Source organism: Rhinolophus hipposideros, assembly GCF_964194185.1.
Source record: "Rhinolophus hipposideros genome assembly, chromosome: 26".
Classification (NCBI taxonomy): domain Eukaryota; kingdom Metazoa; phylum Chordata; class Mammalia; order Chiroptera; family Rhinolophidae; genus Rhinolophus; species Rhinolophus hipposideros.
Window position 1 is genome coordinate 21,025,432 of NC_138072.1, and position 21,743 is coordinate 21,047,174.

The following is a 21,743-nucleotide window of genomic DNA, read 5'->3' on the forward strand; positions in this document are numbered from 1 at the left end:
CTACGAATTGCAAACTGTGAGGTAACGCCAGATATTAATATAGGGATGCGGGTACATCAGAAAGAGAACTCTCTTCGTTCACATTGGTTTCCGTTACTTACTAAAATGTCATTAGTGATTAGATGAAAGCATCGTGACATTTTCTTATTTGGCTGAAGTCATCAATAACTAGACAATGACAAAGATTCTCTCCTTGACCAAACTCTAGCCAGGCTCCTCTGTGCCCTCTTCTCAACTAGGCCTCACCCTTGGTCTACAAAGCCTTGAATGAACACGCACATAGTTTCAAAGCCACATCCCTGGGATGACCCTGGCCCCCACTAGAATACCTAAGAAAACTCAGGGCCGCCAAAAAATGTACTGTTTATTCCAGCCAACACCTGAGGACAGGGCTTCTGTCCCCCCATCTCTGTGGGAGGGTAGGAGCCTGACTGGTACCTGCCAGCTGGACTCATAGCATTCACACTGACCACGCCTTGATAATTTTTCACTTCTGATTCTACTGAGGCCCAGTTCACTCCCTTCCTAGCCCCTCAGTCTCCCTTTAAAGCACCCAGTCAACTCTGTACAAATCACACTGGACTCTCTTCCCTCCCGCAATAGTTCCTACCAATTAAAATCTGCCCTGACCACTTTAACCAGTGTCTGGCTTTGATTATCTTTGTTTTCATGCCCCTGCTTTAGGCCGGGGGCAGATGTGAACATCCTCAGGTTATGGGAGGAAAGGAGACTAAGGGACGAGATAGCGGACCCACACTCATAGGATCGAGGGGTGAAAAATCTTCTCACTTTAAATCTAGCATGCTTTCCTCCATGTGATATCTGGCAAGTACCCACACCCTGACAGATATGTCAGATCTCAGGACATCCAGCAAAAGTCACCCCTTAAAAGGGACATGTTTACTCAAGATTTATATGAAGAATTTTTCTATTCATGCATCTCTTAGCTTCAAATGAAATAGACACAGTGATGAGAAAAACATGCTGATATTTTCAATGTGCACACCCCAATTAACATTAAAACATGGGGGGACATCTATTTTGTATTGGCTTATCCTTATAGCTACTTTTTTCTCTTTGACTTTCATGAACTAAATTTTCTGTTAGTGGGTACAAGCCATTTGCAGAGAAAAGCTGCTTGTTTCCACCCTATAAATAAACCCTCCCCCTTCAACAGGGGGCTGGTAGCAGATCAAAAGCCTTTCCCAGTAATCTGTAGGGAGAGTAATCATCCAGAAGTGGGTCTATGAAGGCTTGTGAAATGTTCAGTGTTCAGGGACTACACTCTTTTATTTCTCCATATATTCAATGCCTTAATATCTCTTGTTCTCGGTTTTGAATAATGGTTCCCACTTATTCCCAGCTTGCATCAAAATCTTTTATTTAAGAAAGTGCTTTCTAATGTAGAGTAAGAGATATATAAAGAGGTAATCTAAGAACGATAATATTCTAACGAAAGAGAGCGTGTTTGATCTGCCAGTGACTATGGTGTCCCATCTGTCATTTAGGATGCTAGAAGGAGGTAGCTGATTTACCTGAGACAACTTCATTTGCATGTGGGCAAAGACGTGGAGAAAGCCGACCACGGCATCCCAGAGCCGGCTGTGGGCCAGGCTCTGCTGGTTCCCAGTGCAGGGGCCCTGCAGGAAACAGACCAACAGCATCATTCCTGAACCATCACTTCAAGATCAACCTCACAGTAACAGGCACTCACTTAACACAGCGTATCGCCAACATGTCATCTGAAAAGATGGAACCCCAAATGAAAGACACACAGTGATGATAATGGTACAGTACCCTTTAGGAGATAAGCATTTTCATCTATGAAATGTTTAATATAATAAATCCTGAAAACAATTTTTCAACAGATTTTCGTGTTCTGTTTCTGTGTGAATAATAAAACAGGGACAAAAAATGATGAACGATTTTGTTTTGTCTGCCTTTATTTTCTCCTATTTAGAGGAGAAGGGTAAGAGCCAATTGTTTTGGCTGTTAAGCCAAATCAATCAGCGCTTACTATCTTGTGAGAAAAGAATCTGGGATTCTACTTAAAATGAGAGAGCTATACTTCCTATTGCTAAATAGTAACCAGGATAAAGCATTCATCAGAGAGAAAAAGTCCTCTTAATGCTTTCTTAGTTATATAAGTGTTTTACCAATCGTACAACCACTGAGATTTAAAAGATTACTAATTAGTCATTAACTTTATGAACCCAAGATCAGAGGCAATCAGAACCTAACTTTGCTCTCTACCCTTGCACTTCAGAAGTGATCTTTATGTGGCACTGGAGTGTATGTGTTGTAGCAGGTAGAATGTTTCCATGGAGACAATTTCTATTTTTACTTTCCGAGGAAAAATTATACAATCTCTAAGTTTTGCAAACACACACCCATCGACCAGAATAATAAATAACAGGTATCTTATTTGAAAAGAAAAACCACATATACAACATAGCTCTTAACTTCCAATTCATTCATTCCTTTAGACAAGCAACTCATAATGAGTTTAAGTTAGGGAGAGATTTTTGAGATTCGACTCTAGAAACAGTGACCGGAAGAGACGACCGCACTGAAGATACTGATGGGATGCTGAAATGGACCTTTGTCCTGCCTCAGCTTCTGTCGAGGTCCTGAGAACAAAAGACAGTAAGTGCCAAGAGCATCTGTATTCCATAAGCAAGATGTGGACTTTAGTACTCAAGGAAGGGGGACTAAATAGGTCTTCCACCCCGAGGACATAAACAGGTTGAAGTTGAAAAGGGGAGACGTTGGAGAGAGCTCTCCTGGCAGTCACTTCACCTCCATCCCTGCTGCAGTGGGAAAGGAGAGGGGTTTCTTCTCCAGCACTTAACACCAAGGAGAGAGAGGGAAACAAGAGGACCCTCGGAGTGCCTGGCTTCTGTCTCCTGAAGTTGGAGTATAAGCTCTGGTATTAAAAAATGTGAAAAGTGCTTGCTTCGGCAGCATATACACTAAAAATGTGAAAGACAGAGAGTGAGAAAAAAAAAAGAAATTTATATGGGCTTCTCAGGATGGAGCTACTCTGTTCCAATATTGCCCAATAAGATTGTCTAAAAGGGTTATGTGACTCCAAGGCAGACGGAGCCACCAGATGCAGAGTCTGTGGAATAATTCAAAACTGGATGGGAAAAGAAGCATTTCCAGGGACTACGGGTAATAGGGTTGCAACAGGCCACGCAGACGGCAAATCCAGGGTGAGGGCCTGACTTATAGGTGCCCTGGAAGGAGACCTTCCCTCCCTGATTCTTCTTCCACCCTCAGTTCCCGCCCTGAGGAAGCCGGAGATTGACACGCTGGAAAGGAGAACAGAGGAACCCTGTGGGGAGACAGGAGAGAAGCCCATATTTTACTCCGAGCCCTCAGCCCTCCATCCTCATCCCTGAGGCCTTTCCAGCATGAAGGCAGGTTCAAGGGTAAGGGGAGGTTTTAAGGTGGATCGGAGTCAAGTGATTATGCCACTGTATTGTCATTGAAATGAGACAATTCTGTGACAAAGTGACTGAAAGAATTGTATTTATCTGAGAGTGACCAGTGCACAAGATCCATTCAAAGATTGGAAAAGAAATGGTCCACAAAGCAAGTCTGAAGAGACACTGGTGGGAAGGAATCAGGTTACTCAGCCCATCCAATGTACCAGGCTGTCCTAATTTTACAGCGAACTTTAGCCCTGTCTGGCTGTTACAATGACTGGTGTCAAAGCAACAGATCTTCAGGATTTCCCTGTTGTTCAAGTCCAGGCTGGTGGTGAGTTGTATGGTGGGAATATTGGTGGGGTGCAAGTGCAGGAGGCCATCAGGGGGACACTAGGATGCTATTTCAAGGAAAGTAAATGTGACTTTTCTTCAAGTCAGGAAGTATTTTGCTTCATGTGGTATTTAAGTACTTAATTAAAAGTTAAAGTATTTGAAAGTCGAAGTCCTTCTGCAACCAAAACTTGACCAAGAGTTGTCTCCGCAACATGCAACAAAGTTGCAAACCCAAGGCCAAAGCCCCCACCTATTCTCCGAATGTCCTTCCCAGGACCTGCCCGACCTCAGGCCATGCACTGCTGAGAAGAGCTCACTACTCTGAACGGAACACCAGCCCTTCCCACCACCTCACACTCCCATTTCTCGTGACCTGTGTGGTGCCACCTAACACCTTTGCAACCGCCAAAAGGCAGGTGGGCCTTACTTTCAGACTGTGGCAACAATAAATAAAACTTCCTTTTTTCTCACCAGTTATCCCGTGGCCTTACTCTAGGAACTCTGACAACACAATGGCCTCTAACTCAAAAGCAATTCTCCTTCCCCCGTTATTAAAACTGGAATGGAATCTTACAGGTGACAACTTGGTTTGGATGGTTTTGGATTTCCCCATTACATAATTATCTACATTAGCAAGAATTTGAATCAAAAGCAATATGCAGTGCTGTCATCTTTAAGGCAGTCCAAAATAAGCGTGAAACTGACGTGCTTTTGTCCAGAGTAGCAATAACAACCTGTAACTATGAGGCTAAGGCAAGCTTCTTCAAAACGTATTTCACTAAATGTGATGTGGTAACCTGAACTTGCTCCTGGGACAGAAAAAGGACATTAATGAAGAAACTGGTCAAATCAGAATAAGGGCTCTAATTTAGTTTATAGAATTGTGCTGACATTAATTTCTTAGTTTTGACAAATGCATCATGGTTACATGAAATATCAGTATTAGGGAAAGCCAGGTGAATCGTATATGGAAGCACTTTGAAACTTTTCTGCATATCTAAAATTATTCCAAAATCAGTTTTGAGTAAAACATATGTTTCAGAAATGATTAATTTATATAAAAATATGTCACATAAACAAGGAGTAATGAGAAGTTAAAAAATGAATAAGCAATAATAAGCCATGCCATCCCTTAATAAGCCCTGTTATCCTTTGAATGTTCATACAAACAAGTTACAATAAAGAATTTTGTACATAGTGAGAGGTTAAGGCATGCTTCTACTTTTACATAAATTCCGGAATCTGACTTATTTTAAGAACCAAGAAAGGCCTACTCTAGGTTGAAATGGCATTTAAGTTTCATTTGTCATATAGAAACCATTTTCCTAACGGTTTCTGTAAAAAGCACAGGCTTGCTCAAATCATCAGTTAATCTTATTTCATCAGGCCAGTTCACATTAAGTGTGAATAACATGTTTCTAGACGTGGATGAGACTATCAAGGCAATAATGGAAGCTGGAAAGATAAGGAAATAGGAATATTTCCTTATATATTATATATTAATATTATATGTTAATATTATATATATTATATATGATATATATTAATATTATATATAATATTATATTATAATATATTATAATATTATATATTAATATTATATATATTATATATAATTAATATTATATCAGTGGGTTGAAACTGATTCAAAATTCGCTTTTATTTGATTTACAGAAAATTATTAGAATTATCAAGTGTGGCTTTTCTACTTTGAAATGCAGAAATAAAGATATTTTTCCCTGCCCCAGGAGAGAGTAGAAAAAGCGAGATTCTTCCCAAGTAGGAACATAGAGGACGGAATGAGCCTGGAGAGGGCAGGGACAAGCTGTCCACCGCCACTGCCTTCACCTCTCTCAGTCACGAGTCCTTTATCCACTCAAACAACCTGTAAATACGCCAGCTCTAAGGACACAATCTGTTATTTTTACGTAACTTTCCCCCCTCTAAGACGAAATGTAGTCGAAGGAAGCAAACTATATATTCCTTCCTCCTACATAGCACATCTCAAGCACAGTGGTCACCATTCTGTCCATGGAGACAGAAGGTACAAAGGAAAGAGGACGGAGTGGACTTCTAGGAAATAGCAAGGCTTTGCTGGTTGAAAAAAAACCCAGAATTTTACAACATCTTTTCAAAATCTGCAGGTTAAGACAAGTGTAGCCTATTAAGAATACAAAACAAGTCAATGTTAAAAAAAAAGGTAGATTCTTTATAGTATTTGGAATTTTACCTATATTAGACATGATTACATTGTATAATTATGTAATTACACACAGAGAGGTTTTAAATACTCGTCTCTTTCTTAATGACATTTCTACGAAACTTCTCGCTCACTTCTACTGCAACGCTCTAAAGAGGGTGTCACGTCCTCCCCTTCCTGCCCCCCTTCCTTCCTCACACTCACTGAGTGTCGATGTGGATACCAGGCCCTGGAAATGCCAGAGCCAATCCCACCGTTCATGCCTCCAAGAAGTGAGTGACATGTCAATCGGCCAAAGGATAAAGAAGCTCATTCTGAATAAATTCACACCTCAGCCTAATTTTTTTATTGACATCTCTGGCTAAGAATCTATGGCCAGTGTCAACTGGAACTGGGGACAATGGCAGGAGAATATTTTAGGCATACTGCATTTTTCCATGGAATTCTATGCTAACCAGTTAAGTCTTTCTTCAAATATCAGGAATGTTTAAAGATTTACCTGAATATACTCTGTGAGGGTATTAAAGACTTGTTTTGCTACTTGAATTGCTTTGGAGAAATTCCTCTGTCCTTGTTCATCAATGACGTCTTTCCCAGAGTAATACCAATAGAAATCACTGATGGACTCCTGTGAAAGAGAGACGGTAGGATTAAGGCACATTCTGGAGCTATTAGTGACCTGTCCAGTTTTGGACTCTGTAACAGGAAATTATTTTAAATAACAGATTTGGAAGCAAACAAAAATATCTGTGAAGTAAATACAATTCCCAGTGATTTTCCTACATATGCAAGATGGTAACGTCCTCCTTAGATATAAATAATCAACTGGAGAGAAGGTAAGAAGCAGGAAACCTAGCTTTAAAAATGACTTTCTATTTCTGATGACCTTGAACTCCACAAACATAAGGATTCGTAAGATTAGTACATATTTATCCACTAAGTAGTTACATGTTCACTATGTGAGCACAGATACTAGACAAATCACGGAACAGTATTTTTTGGGTTACAGACGTCTGGCCTCCTACTTTTCCAACAAAGCCTCTAACATTTCCAGGGTGAGAACTCTAGGATACCAGGGTTTATATAATGGCCCCTGAGGAATCTGGCTGGACTGCGCATAAATACTGACAACTGTAAACAAATATCTAAATAAGATCAATCTTTCCAGACAGGATGTTTTCAACACTAACATTCTCAAGGAATTTTAGTCAGCGAAATGAATAATACAATTTATTATATTATTGCGTGTAAAGTACATTTGGGCTTTGAAACATGATTTAAAAAAAACCACACAAAAAATCACTATCAGTAACACTTCTTGATATATTTGCTTCAAAAATGACTTGTTTCCCCATTAAGCTTTAAGTAAAAAGGTGCTGTGCTTTGACATACTCAAAGGTTAAGGGAAAAACTGAAAGTTTGTGAAATTTTTTAAAGTATGGCACCTGGCTTCTCTAATAAATAAAACAAAGGCTAAAAGTTACATAGGATGCTCATTAGATTCAGCTTTATTAACACAGAAAAGATTACTACAATATCAGAGAAATTTCTAACCGATTGAGTGCTAAGCTGAATTTTAAAATTCATTCAAATATATTAGGACGGCTGAAAAGAACTGACCTGAGACTATTAAATTTAAGTATATGGCAGGTAGTTCGAAAGCCTTTATTTCCCATTCCTGAGAATGTTTCAAATATCCCCCCCGCCCATTTATCTATGAACTGCAGAGGAGCAAAGCATACACATGCATTACAAAACGAAAATAAAATGTAAAATGCCATCAAGCTGAAACATTTTGGGTAAACAAAATCCCCACTTACAGAAAGGAAATAATGTGCAAAGAGGGGCCACGATCAGAGACAGACCACAGTGGCAGCCTCACCCCAAGACTTGATGGAAGACTGTGATCAAACACAAAACACCTCGAAAACTTTTGACACGTCATAAATCAAAACACATCAAAACATGTCAGCTTAACATATTCACCTGCCGCATTATTTCAACTGACCACCCCCTTTAATTTGTCACTAAGGTGTAAGGCAGCTGGTACCTGAACTCGCAGCAGGTAGTCAACAGTGGAGATGATGATGTTGACAGTTGTATTGTTGCCAGTCTGGGTTCTCAGATAATTCTGAAAATCTATGTAAGATCAAAAGATGTTATTACAGCTCCTTCAAAAGTTTCAGTGAGTTACTCGAAAAACTCCAAAAGTAAATGATGTCTCCAGCAAAATCATCGTGGCTAAGAGTGTTGTTTGATCTGATAGTTTTATGTGAAATAATTTACATTTTCTATAAAAAGTGAGTGACCTCCCCATAAACATATCCAGGTACTTCCCACAACGTCATATTCAGTTTTTGTCTAAGAGGTTGCTAACACCTGATTCCTGGCTCTTAGAGCTGTGGGCATGGGAAGGACTGAAAGGATTTCCAACCATCAGGAGATAGGAATTCAATTATTTGTTCACTAACCATGTGCTCCTCAGTACTGTGCTCAGTGCCAGGGAAACAGAGAGAAAATTAAGATCTATTTCCTGCCTTTCTGGATGTACTTGCCTGATAGAGAGCGAGATACAGAAACAATGAGTGGAAACATGTTACACTCAGTACCATTAGGAAGTAGGTTTCCCAGTGAAAGAAAAGTGATACAAAGGAAATAAAGCTGTATATTTCTCTATAGCTACCCACCTAATCTGCATCTTTCTTCACCTATATAGCCTGTCTTCTCTAATGTAAGGACAATTGATAAGAATTAGTGAAATGGCTACAAAGGACTCTCAGGCAGCAATGCAACACATAAAATGTCACAGGGCCAGTGCATATGGAGTGATGCTCAAAGGCTGTTTGCTGACCCCAGGGAGGCAGCATCATTGGAATTAACAGGCTCCTGTCATTACTGACTTCATAACACTTGTTCCTCGGTACCATCCTCCAGCCTCGGGTCTCACAAACCTGAGCTGTGTCCCTCACAAAGCAGTTGCAGGAAGCGGAAGAGGTCACAGGTGAACTCATCATCCTGCAGAACTTTTTCTCCTGCAGAAAAGTCCAGAGGTTACCAACCACCTCAGTGTGTCCCGCCCACTGTCCCCACTTCCATCAAACTTGCATGTCAGGCTAGCATCATTCTGAACCAGAACCAGTCACAGGTCATAACCACTCCTCTATCTGAAGCTCATGAGACCATGCGCTTGGCAGATAGATGCAGGTTTTCTTTGTCAGAAAAGAACATTGAATCTTAAAACTCAGATTTCTGTCTGTTAAAAGTAGCAGCATGGGTTTGGCAACATTTTAGGAACAACCTGAAGATTTAAACTTTCTTCTTTCATCTCTTTTTTTTTGTTTTGTTTGTTTTTCGGTAAGATGGGTATAGAAATCAGTTCCGCATCTCTTCCAAATGTTAGTTAAGTCGGCATACTCTGCACCATTAAACATTGAGTAGATTTGTGGGGCAAGAATGATATGGCTGAAAGGGCTCAAATATTTTACCTATCTTTCAATTTAAATGTATCTTGATCATGAGTTATCTTCAAAGCAATAACACAAAGAAAGTAACAAACAAAAACACAGCACCACACAAATGCAAATTGATTTTAAAAGCACAGAGTGTCAGCAAAAACATGTTCAACATAAGTGTATGTTCTGGAATATGAATTTGTTTAGAAAGAGAAATGACAAAAAAATGTTGTTTGGCAAGTAAATGAATGTACTTATGTATTTAAAAAAATAATAACTTTTCAGATTGGAAATACTTTGGGTTAAGGAAAAAAACTATGTGGTGATCCATGTATGTAACTGAAGGTATGAATGAATATAATGACAGAGCTGATGGACTTACCAGTCTGCAGTCTGTGACTTTCAAAGGGACAGGCTTCATATAATGGGAGGGTTAGGAGGCAAAACCATTTTGAAAACTAATATAAACATTTTAAAAAGTACATAAAATCACTGTACTGGTCTCCCTGTTGGCCTGGAAGATTAGATATTTGGTGACCAAACGAAAATCACCAGGTACACAAATCAGCCCTGTGGCAAGATTAAATGTTCAATTTAAGCACATTGTTTGGAATCTCATGACATGGCTGATAAGCCCATTCCTCAATGTTTACATTCATGATAGGAGAGAAAAGAAAGGGGGAACCATCTAGGCTAATAAACAAACTTAACTCTTCATCAATGATACTTCGTATCATTTCATGAGCTATGTTAATCAGAAGAGTCTCTAAATATTTAAATCAAAATAGTTAGTTACAGAAACTGACTGATTCTTTCCTTGTGAGCCATTTAAAATGCTTTCCTCCCTAGAAAATTGAATCCATAAATCATTTACGTATTTTCAATGCTCATACATTCAATGTGAAATGAGTAACCCTTGATCGAAAGTATTCAGAAAAGGAAACATTGAAATAAATATTGGTCTGTCTACCTGAGGACCGAAAAACGAAAAATGCTCTGCACACTGATTTATGACAAGGTTTTAGCCATTGTTGGCACACGCAGATTTTCTCAACTGCATATGCATAGGAATCACTTTACTTACATAAGGACAGGTGGGCTACATATCCCAGAACAATCAGGAAGGGGGGAGGAAGGCCAAGCCTCCATTCTCACCAAGTGAACCAGGTATTAAGTGGGTGCTACTGCGTAATGGACACATTTGCATCTGATTAAAATGCTGCCACTGCCCATGCTGCATGAAGAAGGGACAGCAACAGAGATGGATGGTGGCTTTATGTCTGAAGCTGTTACAAGAGCAACAGTCCATTTGGTGATGGATGCAAAAGAAATTCCACTGGAAGATGGAAACTAAGATTAACGACAAGGAATGAAACAGGGTAAAATGTAGTTGAAAGTGCTCTTACATTCTTAAAACAGTATTTGCAATAGTTGCACGAGGGCCAAATGTAAACATTCTGAAGAGCATTCCTTTGCCTGTGTTTTTACTGACAAGGGACATATGATTTCTAATACCGTAAGACAATGAGAGTTATTTCAATATTGTTGCTGATGACGAGTTGGTTCTTTGTACCTTAGTTTTCTCATCTATAAAATGAAGATAATGTATACTGTACATCCCACTAACTCTTCATAATCTAGGTGACCGTTTTTATAAATTGTGGAAAGGTTAGTTTCAGTAGCAGTGGCAATAACACTAAGTAATGCTAGAAACAACATGCTTACGTAGTGATTAATATAGTTATTTGAACATATTTGGTACACGTGTTTATACTTTCAAAAAGCTATCTTAATTTTAATGGACCAAAATAGTCTCAAAAATATAAATTCTCACTTGGAAATAATATAAGGTAGACCTCTTTTATTCAAGCTACTAGTAATAATTAACTCCTATTTTAGAAATCTAATAAAACTAACACAGTTTTAAAGGTCACTGTTCTATTCACAATCGCTTTACCTGATTAATAGAAAAATACACAAGTATTTGCTTGAGTTCAATAAAAACAACTTTGTTTTTATTGATTACTTAGAATATCCATGGTCATGGCTCAAAGTGTATGGCCTTATATCCAGTCAAATCTTGGTTTAATTGTTATTAACTGTTACTGTGTTTCCCTGAAAATAAGACCAAGCCGGACCATCAGCTCTAATGCATCTTTTGGAGCAAAAATTAATATAAGACCCAGACTTATTTTAATATAAGACCCAGCCTTATAAATATAAGACTGGTACAATACAATACAATACAATACAATACAATACAATACAATACAATACAATACAATATAATATCGGGTCTTATAAAATAATATGATACCAGGTCTTATATTAATTTTTGCTCCAAAAGATGCATTAGAGCTGATGGTCCGGCTAGGTCTTATTTTCGGTAATAATTAATATTAAAATGATCAATAATTTTAATACAATTAATGTAATAATTAAAAATACTACCTAGTGTGTGTGTGTATACATACATATATATATATATATGTATGTATACACACACACACATACACACACACAATAGAATTAGTCTCAATAAACTTCAGAAGACTAAGATTCCCTTCTCATGTCAGTATCTCCAGTAAAGGAAAGGTAAAAGGCTGAGTAGCAGGAACCATCAGACTGGTTATATCAAAGAATTCCCTGTAAACATTAGTTAAATGGAAATAAGAGTACCCCGCTGCCTTGGGGGAAATAATTCTGGTTAACTGATCTTTAGAGGACTTCAATATCTATTTTGTACAAAGGCAAAAGTGAAGGATGAAGGCAAACAATATTTTTAAACAGTGCAAAGCCAGGTGTTTGATTCCATGTGGGTAGTTTTAATGTGATGGTTTAAATAAAAGGCTTAAGTGTGGCTGCTTAAATCATATCACAATTCAACTAACAAATAATTTTAAAAAATGGATTCACGATGAACATTTAGTTAGACTATAGTATGCCAGGTATTGTGCTAAATATAGTTTCTCATCATTTCATTTCAGGTTTACAATAATCCTGTAAATTAGGTGACATGAATCCCCTTGCGTGGTTCAGTAAACAACTGAGAAATTGAGTAACTTGACTAATGTGCTACAACTATTAATGGGTAAAGGGTCTGAATCCAGTAAACTTGAATAAACATTCATTAAGTGTCTTCTGGATGCTAGGTAAATAGTAGGATAAAAAGACAGTCTAAGGGGAGAAACAGGCAATGACATAATTTCAAAATTGTATGGTCTTTCTGAATTCACGACGCCATAGTCTCTAAACTTCACAAAGGTCTCCTCAGTAATCGATATGATGTTTGGCTAACAATCTTTGACTACACGCACTAGGTATATGTTATTTCAACTCATCAATTCTAGAGCCCAAAGAAAACATTTTCTAGAGGTGTGGCTTTGGGACAGTCAATTTTCTGAGCCTCTGTGTCATCATTTTCTTTGGGGGTTAATAATATCTGACTTCCTGAGTTCACAGGGCTGTTGGGAGAATCCAATTGGTTCAAACAAGTACAACTGCTTTAAAATACACAAAGCACAATAGGAATAGACGTGACGTTTCAATGATGTGAAGTCCTAAATTCAAAAATCTACATTTCCAAAATAGAGTATTTCAGTGGGTTGTGAATATGATAAGCTATAAATTCCATTAAGTGCAGATATTTAAATTAAGATAATAACCTGACACCAGTGCAAAACAAGAATCCCTGTTTGAAACCTCAAGACAATGCAAATGACCACTATATAAAATAAATGAGGTATGTCCCATGGATAACAGGATTAGAGTACCTGTTAACTGTAGGGCGAAAAAAATCCCTTCGCTTTCAAATGTGATTGGCAGATTCTTTCTCCTACAACCTCCTCTTATTGCCCGTCAGCTCTCATTATGCTAATTGAATTCCTGATTGTCCTTCATCTATTCCACCCATCAAGGTCCCAACTGACTTCCTGGCCCTAAGACAGTGACAGTCATCCTACACAGTTGTCAGCAATGCGACAATAATACTCCCCTGATACACAGATTTCTTCCATGGTAATTATGAAAAATATACTTCAAGAATTCCCTGCGATCTGTTATTAAGCATAACCTCAGAGCTCCCCAATGGCCCTAAAGGAAATCATTCTGGTCACTCTCTTTGGAGGACCAATGTCTGGTTGGAATATGAGCTTCACCGAGAAATGAGAAATCTGTGGGCTGCAATGTTCGTGGATTCTACTGGAAGCATTTTTCAACACTGGATGTTAGGAATTTAATTCCATGTGGATCATCACACAACACATAGTATCACTTATGTATTTCTTATGTAATGGCTCTCCAGGGCCTCAGAAAGAAAGTGCAAATTCCTCGGCAGGACACAGAAGACCGTTCAGGCCTCCCACAAATCATCTTCTCACCCTCTTGTCGTTCACTTCCCTTCAGTCACACTAGGTATGTCAGTGTTCTGACATTGGCTTGTCCCGTAAACTCTACATACGCCGTTCCCTTCTAGGGGAAGGCCTTTCTTTGCCTCCCTGATCTGAACAGATAAACTTCTACTTCAAGCCATGGGTTACTTGTATGGCAGTACCTCCCCAGACCCCTGGCAGCTACATACTTCATCGCAAACCTATGGAGTGCTGTTGTGAAGTTATTTGTTTCCACATCTGTCTACACAACAGTGAGCTCCCCAGTAATGCCACTGCCTGGGACGGGGTCTAGCACATTATAGCCCCTGCAATTCAGATGAGTACTTCAAAGTTTAAAAACTGTGCAAGGACGTTAGGGAAACATATTTAGTGTCATGAACCAACAGCATGGGCTTTCCTTGAAGAGAAAGTCTAGCCACGGGAATCGCAGGGGTGTGATCAGAACCCAGGGGTTAGCACTGAACTGCACTTGCTTTGAAAATCCAGGCTGGATTTTCTAGCTAATAAATAAGCTCCGAAAATACTACCAAAAATCTAGGCTAGACAATTATCCTATTGATTGCTTTAACTATCCTCCTGATTAATTGAAAAATTAATCCTTTTTGCTTCAACTTCACAGACACTCGATGAGGTGGCACTACAACCCACAATACATTATCAGATACAGATAGAAATTAAGGAAGCTTAATTGGTAGTTAATGTTTTATATACATTTTTTAAAAATCAAATAATTTCTAAGGCATTTTTGATCAGCTCCGCTTCAAGGTTTCATCTTGCTTATGAAGTCTAGGACTACCATAAAATGATCAAAAAATACAATGCAGTATCTCCTACTACATTCTGAGAAGAAAACAAGGAAAATTGCACTTTCAAGCTCATAATGATTTAGTAAGGAGTCTAAATGGTTCTGAGGAGAAACATAAAAATTCAAAGATGGAATGAAATTTTAAATATCCACATAGGTTTACAGCTTTGAACATCATTTATATGTTAAAAGAAAACACATATGACTAAAAATATACAGAGAAGACGACACTGAGCACATTACAAATCTACCAAACACACTTGTTGAAGAACTATTATTTTAGATGAATCTGGGGGATTGCTGAATAAATCATATAAATGTCTAGTCACTGTGCTGTACACCTGAAACTAAAATAAAATAATTCTGAATGTCAATTGCAACTAAAAAAAAAATTAAAAACAAAATAAAAAACAAAATACAAGTGGGAGGTCCAGACTTTTATAGAAATAGGGGAAATTTAGTTAAGGAGGCATAGGAATACGGGCCAACTAACGTGATAATAACAGCAGTAGAAAAAGAAATATAAATGATTAGTCTGAAATCTTTATATACAAACCTTAAAGAAACACATATTTCCTAATGGTATCTCAATACCAGGTTAGAAATACCATAGAAAATTTCAAAGTGATTTTAAACCTTCAATAACAAATGCAAAAACTGGCAACAGATTGGTGTCTTTGAAGGAAGCAATGAACAAAAGGTAAAAGGACAAAAATTACTACCTAAGCCAACAGGTTGGGAACAGAATCAGCCCCTGAAGAATATTAACAGGTGGGGGAGAGGGACGTGCCTCATGGAATTGGTAATGAAACAGTGGGAGGCAGGATGCCTGCATATCAGTCTTGGCCCTGCCACTTCCCTGTGTGACCTCAGACAAACCATGTAATCTTCCTGAACCTCAGTCTCCTCATCAGTACAATGGGACAATACCTCGTTGGAGGGTTGTGGGTATCAAAACGTTCATGTGTTTAAGTTATGCATTTTACAGGGTTATACAACTTACGGTCACTTGATCATCACCAGGAAGAGATTTAGCCTAATCAAGAGAGTGGACAGGATGTTGAAGATTTACATCTGTCAGATTAAATTCTCAGTGCTGAGCTCACCCTGCCAGCGCCTCAATCTCAGAAGCAAGGACGTCATGAACAGTTTAGATTTTTGAGCCTTTTCTGTGCATTCCAAGAGGAAGGATTGACTTTCCTTCTCCTATAAGGGTAAAAACTTTTCTTAACTTCTGTAGAATCTTAAAACAGAAGAATGGCCATGTAACAGAAGTTTTTAAAATATGCCAAAAGATAGAAAGCCAGTATAGGTGCTCTTTTAATCTGGGAAATAGTTAAAATTCATAGAGCTAATGAATTGCCATTGCGTGTTCTCCTAGTAGGTCTCTAATTAAGGCAACGGTGTATTCAGAAAGCGCAATTTAGTCTTTAAAGTGCTTTGACATACTAGTTGCTACTCAAAAATCTCATCCCTTCTTCATTTCCACTGTATATCAGGTCTTTTAGAAACTATTTGAAATACCAATGCCATCACTGTTATTATATGAGTTTGAAGAGTGAATATTTGCTGTAGTTTCTATTGTTCTTTGAATTCAGTCTCAAGAATGAAAATTGGTTTTTATGTTAACTAGGTTTTAATGTGTGATTTTTATTCCCAAAGGAATAGAGAAAAACTGAAGCTCTCTGAATGCTTGGAAGGGAAATGGCAATGCCCACTGGACAAGAGGGCGGTCCGCACAAGCCTGCCCAGGACCCCTACTCAGTTCCCATGCTCCAGTGCTTGTAGCCATAAAGCCACGGTACAGTACATCCAAGACACAAACGCCACAGGGAGATGCCCCACATATCCAAGATCCATCCATTTTCACAACAATAGCAAACACTGGGTCGACCAGAAATTTGTTTTTAAATGAAAGAAACAGAAAACAAATCGAAGGACATAATTTAAATGTGTGTTGCCCCATCATATCCAATATGTTAATAACTGCATAGCCTCATAGGAAAAAAAAAAGGAAAGCTTAGTATATAAACTCAAAAAATAACAAAAAGGATGCATGATAGTGAACATGATATAATCTACTTGTGAAAATGGTCTAAAAGAGGAAAAATGCACAGAAACTATCACTATCAAGACTGTACACAAAACTCACAAGAAATCAAGGAACATATAATATAAGACAACTCATTTTTAATAATTACCACGCTCATGAGTGATGACTGAGGAAGGAAGGACAGAGTACATTTTACCGTAGTCAAAAGATAAGGGAATAAGGAAGAAGAAAAGTTGAGATTTTGTTTTTGTTTTGCTGTTTGTAAGGAAACATAATAGTAAACGTGTTAATTAGTTTGGGCAACTTTGTGTGTGTGTGTGTGTATGTGTGTGTGTGTGTGTGTGTGTGTTGAGAAAGAATAAAGAAATCAGGCCAATCTCACATGGAGTGAGGCAACTAATTCTCACATCACAATGGTGACCCTCACTCAGTATTTCTGATTTGGAGTCACAAATGTTATTGCAATCCAGACAAATGTTATTGTCTGGTTGACAACGGATAGGAGACCTGGTAAATTAGACCTGAATGGGAGCGGATATGAACAGAGATAAAGAATGAATCATGAAATTGTATTCAAAGCCTCTGGAACATTAGGTAATGACTGCTGGGAAAAAAATAAAATAGATTTCTAATTATAATACAGGTAAATAAGACTTTTAACAGATAATTCATTTATTTTTAGACACTTTACAGCTAGAAAATGCCCCAAACTTCAGTAGAGGCAAGCAGGTAATGTTCCTGAGACCTGTGGTGGCTCTGAGTTCTCCAGATGGGACCCTCGGGCCAGGTAGTATAACAGTTGACACAAAACAAAGATATCTGCCTCAACCCTCATTTCCAGAAAACCTAGGTGAGTTCAGAGTGGTGCTGGTGATTTTTCTTGAAGGTAGGTAACACAATTAACTAGTAGCATGACTAATATTTGGTGACTGAACATATACAATCAACAGACAAGATGAAAAGAAAAATCACATAGGAGCTATACATTAATAGTAGCACAGTGTTAAAATTTGCGTGAATGACAATCTCTAAAATACATCAAGAAGTATGCAACTATTTTTTTCCTATTTTGAGAACAAAAATGTACAGATATAATGAGAGAGATTAGTTAATTCTAAACTATTTCAGAAAGGCAAGCAAAGTACAAATCTCAGATGGGAAAAATTTATTTTTTGGAACGAGATTAGTTTTATAAAAGACCCAATGGTCCAAAACTAATATACTGATAACTCTAAACCAGAACAAACAAACAAGAACAGATAAATACATAGGGACTTACTAAAACTAAATTAATTTAAAAATCAAGCACAAAAGAATAAAAAAAACAAGTTGAAACAAAAATACTGAAGATATTTTTCTTAAATATTAAAATGAATGTGCATCAACATTTATTTCTACTTTAAATACACTGTGTCCTAATTATTCTAGTTTATACACACACCTATCCAGAGAGAGAAAAACTCAGGTTATGTGAGTCGTTATTTTGTGCCCATTTAAATTATGTGATCAGAGTTCTTCAAACACAAACATTAGTCTTTAATGTCTTTCATCAAACAATTTGGACTTGCAAAGACATTTAGATACATGAGACAGAAGGATAACTGCTAACAGGGAGGAGACAGTGGAAATAGTGGTGGTTTGAATGATCTAAAAGCACTGCTATCCTAAGGAGAGAGAAAAATCTGAAAGCCTGACTGCTAAACCAACATTCTCTAATTTGATTCATCCCTGTGCTTTCTCATTTTATAGATTATTCTCTAATAAGGAATCTTTATCTACCACCCAACTAGGGGAAAGGCCATGACAGTATGTCAGACAAAAAGGAGCCAATAACCACCATGAAAGGTTGGGTTTGGGTATGACCTGCATGAATGTCCAATCACAAACGTTTAAATGAGTCACACAAGCATTATGTCCATTTAAAAATAACCTTGTGTCTATCTCTCTGTATTGAAAAGATAATTGATAACTGACTCAACTCAGGAAAGAAGGGGGGACAGGTGACACTTTTACTTCAAGTAATCAATACCTGATCCTTCCTCTGTCACCATTCCAAGTCCTTCAGCTTTGTTTTGTCGCTCAAAGGCATTTAGGTCGAGGACACTACAATGACAGGGTGAGACACATTCAGAGAACACATAGAAAATTTTCTTCCTTCAGGAGAGCAAATGTTTGAAAAATGTATAACTTGAAACACGAAGCAAATGTCTACATAATGGAAACATGCCCTGCCATGTTACTAGCAGCAGATTCGTCTCTCCCAGGGCCTGTGCTGAAATGACCCACATGAAAGTCAAAACATAAGGATTAATGGGCTTCAACTTTGGGAGTACATCGCAAAGTTAGCAGACATACTCAAATAGAATCCTAATAACCACGTTCTTCCAGTTGGAATAGCTTATTTCATTAAGTGTGGGTCAGGTTTCTTAGTCAAATGCTGTCTGAATGATTTTAAATACTGTAAAAAATAAAAAGCAATTATCATAAGTTAGTTGGTTAAGGATCATTTACTTAGGAAAAATGACAGTCTACAAGGTCCCAAATAAAACTAAATAGAATTTTCTTGTTTCTCTTTTTAAAAATCAGACATTACTCATTTTCAGGTATGCAGAATACACATTAATTCTGCAAGGTCTCCATTGACGCACTGGGAAGACCATTTTAATACATTATTAACATCAAGTAAGTTAGTAATTAAAACATTACTAAAGCTAATAACAAGAGAGAAAATAAGACACTACCTATTGTCCCACTTTAAAGTATATAATCATTAATAATTAAAATCATTAAATTATAATGATTAAATTATAAAAATCATTATGTATAATTATTGTCCATAATGGAAAACATTTTGAGCAATGCCACCGCTGAACAGAGGTGACACAGGAGGTGCGTTCTCACCTGCAGGACTGCATCAGGCCCGCCAGACTCTGAAAGAAGCCCACGTCCTTCTTCTCCTTGAGGTAGTCGAGCATTTTCTACAGGAAATACAGAAACCACACGGCCACTGAGCACAACTCTTGTTCTTATGGTTAAATAAGTAAAGAAACAACAAAAACATGCTGTCTATTCTGGAATAAAGATAAAATACCAGTGCATACAGATATTACTGACGTCATCTTTTCCATGGAATAGTGACAAGCATGTCAAAGCAAGACAGTGGCACGTGTCTACATGGTTTGGCCCAAGTGCTCTGCTTTCCACAAACACCAGAATGACCATAAACCTCAGGGGGGAGAATTCTCAGTTCTCTTCTCATCACTAAGCATTTGGAAGTTCCGGTACTTCCACATATAGTGGGAGAAGGTCCACGTGGATGCTAGTCACAGATGTCCATACAACAGTGAGTTTCTTAAATAGTACTACAATCCAAGAGTTGTGACTACCACGTGCTAATGTGACGGACAGAAGTTCAGTTTCCGTTACCATAGTCTCTAAACCAAGGAATGGTAGGAGTCGTTTGACTATTAAATTTCTCCTCTGTCTGTTCTCAGAATGATGTCAGATTCTGTGGTCATAGTTTTGGTTAAACATAAATGTAAAAAAAACCCCACAAAAACGAAACAAAAAGAAACACTGTTAGCTTCCTGCTACATACCAAAATGGAACTGGAATAGCAAGATTGAATGTGCATAAAATGGACTGAAAGTTTCAAAGAAGAAGTACATAGAAGATGATAAGGTGATAGTTGGCACACCAAAGTTTCTACGAAAATAAACGGACTGTTCTCCAATCTTGAGTAGAAGAAAATAATTCCTATTATCAGTGCTAACAGGGTCCAACTAGGCAGTGACAATTTTGGTCTTAATCTTTTTTCAGAAATCAGACTCAAGGGCAATATGAAGCTAAATATATAAAAGCTGCATACACATATACACAATACAGTGTATATATGTGTATATATACAGAGGGTGCCAAAAACATGTATACACATTTTAAGAAAGGAAAAAACTGTATTAAAATTGTAATACTCAATATATACCGATAACAAAAGACGAATACAAGTCATGTGTATACCTTTCCTGGCATCCCCAGTGTATATATACACATACACACACATACACACACGTACACACAAATGCATACACCTACCCATGCATGTATACATACATACACACAAATTTATACACACAGAGATACATAAAACACACAGCCATTTTTGGCTGTTGTGATAACTTATTGGTCTAATCAAATGGAAAGCACTTACTAAATCCTTGGTCTTTTGAAACAAAGAAATATGGCCTAAGAGGGTCAAAGGGAAGTGGTGAAACATGTATCTGAAAAGTTTAGAGAAAAAAGAAAAGACCTATGTAGGCGACAAGTACACACACATATCATTACATGAGCTCTCCAGGCTACTTTTGACTCCAAGGATTTCTGAACATATGTACCATACGATTAAGGTCTTTTTGAAATAAAAATAAGGTGATAAAAAATTATTTTTTGACAAACATTGTGGATAGACTAGGCATGTTTTCTGTGTATTTCCTTTTTTTAAAGTCATGTAGTCATTTACTATGGAAATTTAAAAAAGGACATCTGTAAATTGGATGGGGAAGAAAGACATCTTTATTTTCACTAACTTCTAACTGAAACTTAGCATTCCTTTCAACTATTCACCTAATCAACAACACAAGTAGGATGTAACAGTCACTATGATTTTGTCACCAATAGAAACTTCAGGTATTCTCAGATCACGTTACAATTGTTGCAACTATTTTAAAATATTTAGACTTATCATTTCTTCTCAACAATTATTAGACCGAGGAATAGATCTTTTATTTAATGAGTTCTTAAAAAACTCGTATTACTTTATCGAAACCTGTTTTATGATATTTTCATAACCACATGTCAATATATTTGTTTTGTTCAGTATAATGTTACTTTGTGCAGTAACGTTACCCGGGAGGAGTCTAGAGGCCTCACTAAACTGCCAAAAAATCTGAAAACATTTTTCTGTAAAGATATATGTGCTCCGATGTTCATTGCAGCATTATTTACAGTGGCCAAGACATGGAAACAACCAAAGTGTCCTTTGATATGTGATTGGTTAAAGAAAATGTGGTATATATACA

General features: G+C 37.6%; 1 protein-coding gene across 4 annotated transcripts in view; it reads right to left on the reverse strand.

Annotated features, from left to right (window-relative positions):
* The window catches only part of RYR2 (ryanodine receptor 2), a 567,940-nt gene that overhangs the window by 38,682 nt on the left and 507,515 nt on the right, over positions 1 to 21,743 (reverse strand). For all 4 annotated transcript variants that reach the window (XM_081039034.1, XM_081039033.1, XM_081039032.1 and 1 more), the window contains 6 exons: positions 19,570 to 19,646; positions 18,698 to 18,771; positions 8,919 to 8,999; positions 8,018 to 8,106; positions 6,467 to 6,595; positions 1,536 to 1,640 (listed from right to left, as the gene is read on the reverse strand). In XM_081039034.1, the coding sequence (XP_080895160.1) occupies positions 1,536 to 1,640; positions 6,467 to 6,595; positions 8,018 to 8,106; positions 8,919 to 8,999; positions 18,698 to 18,771; positions 19,570 to 19,646 (555 nt within the window). The remainder of the gene's footprint in view (positions 1 to 1,535; positions 1,641 to 6,466; positions 6,596 to 8,017; positions 8,107 to 8,918; positions 9,000 to 18,697; positions 18,772 to 19,569; positions 19,647 to 21,743) is intronic.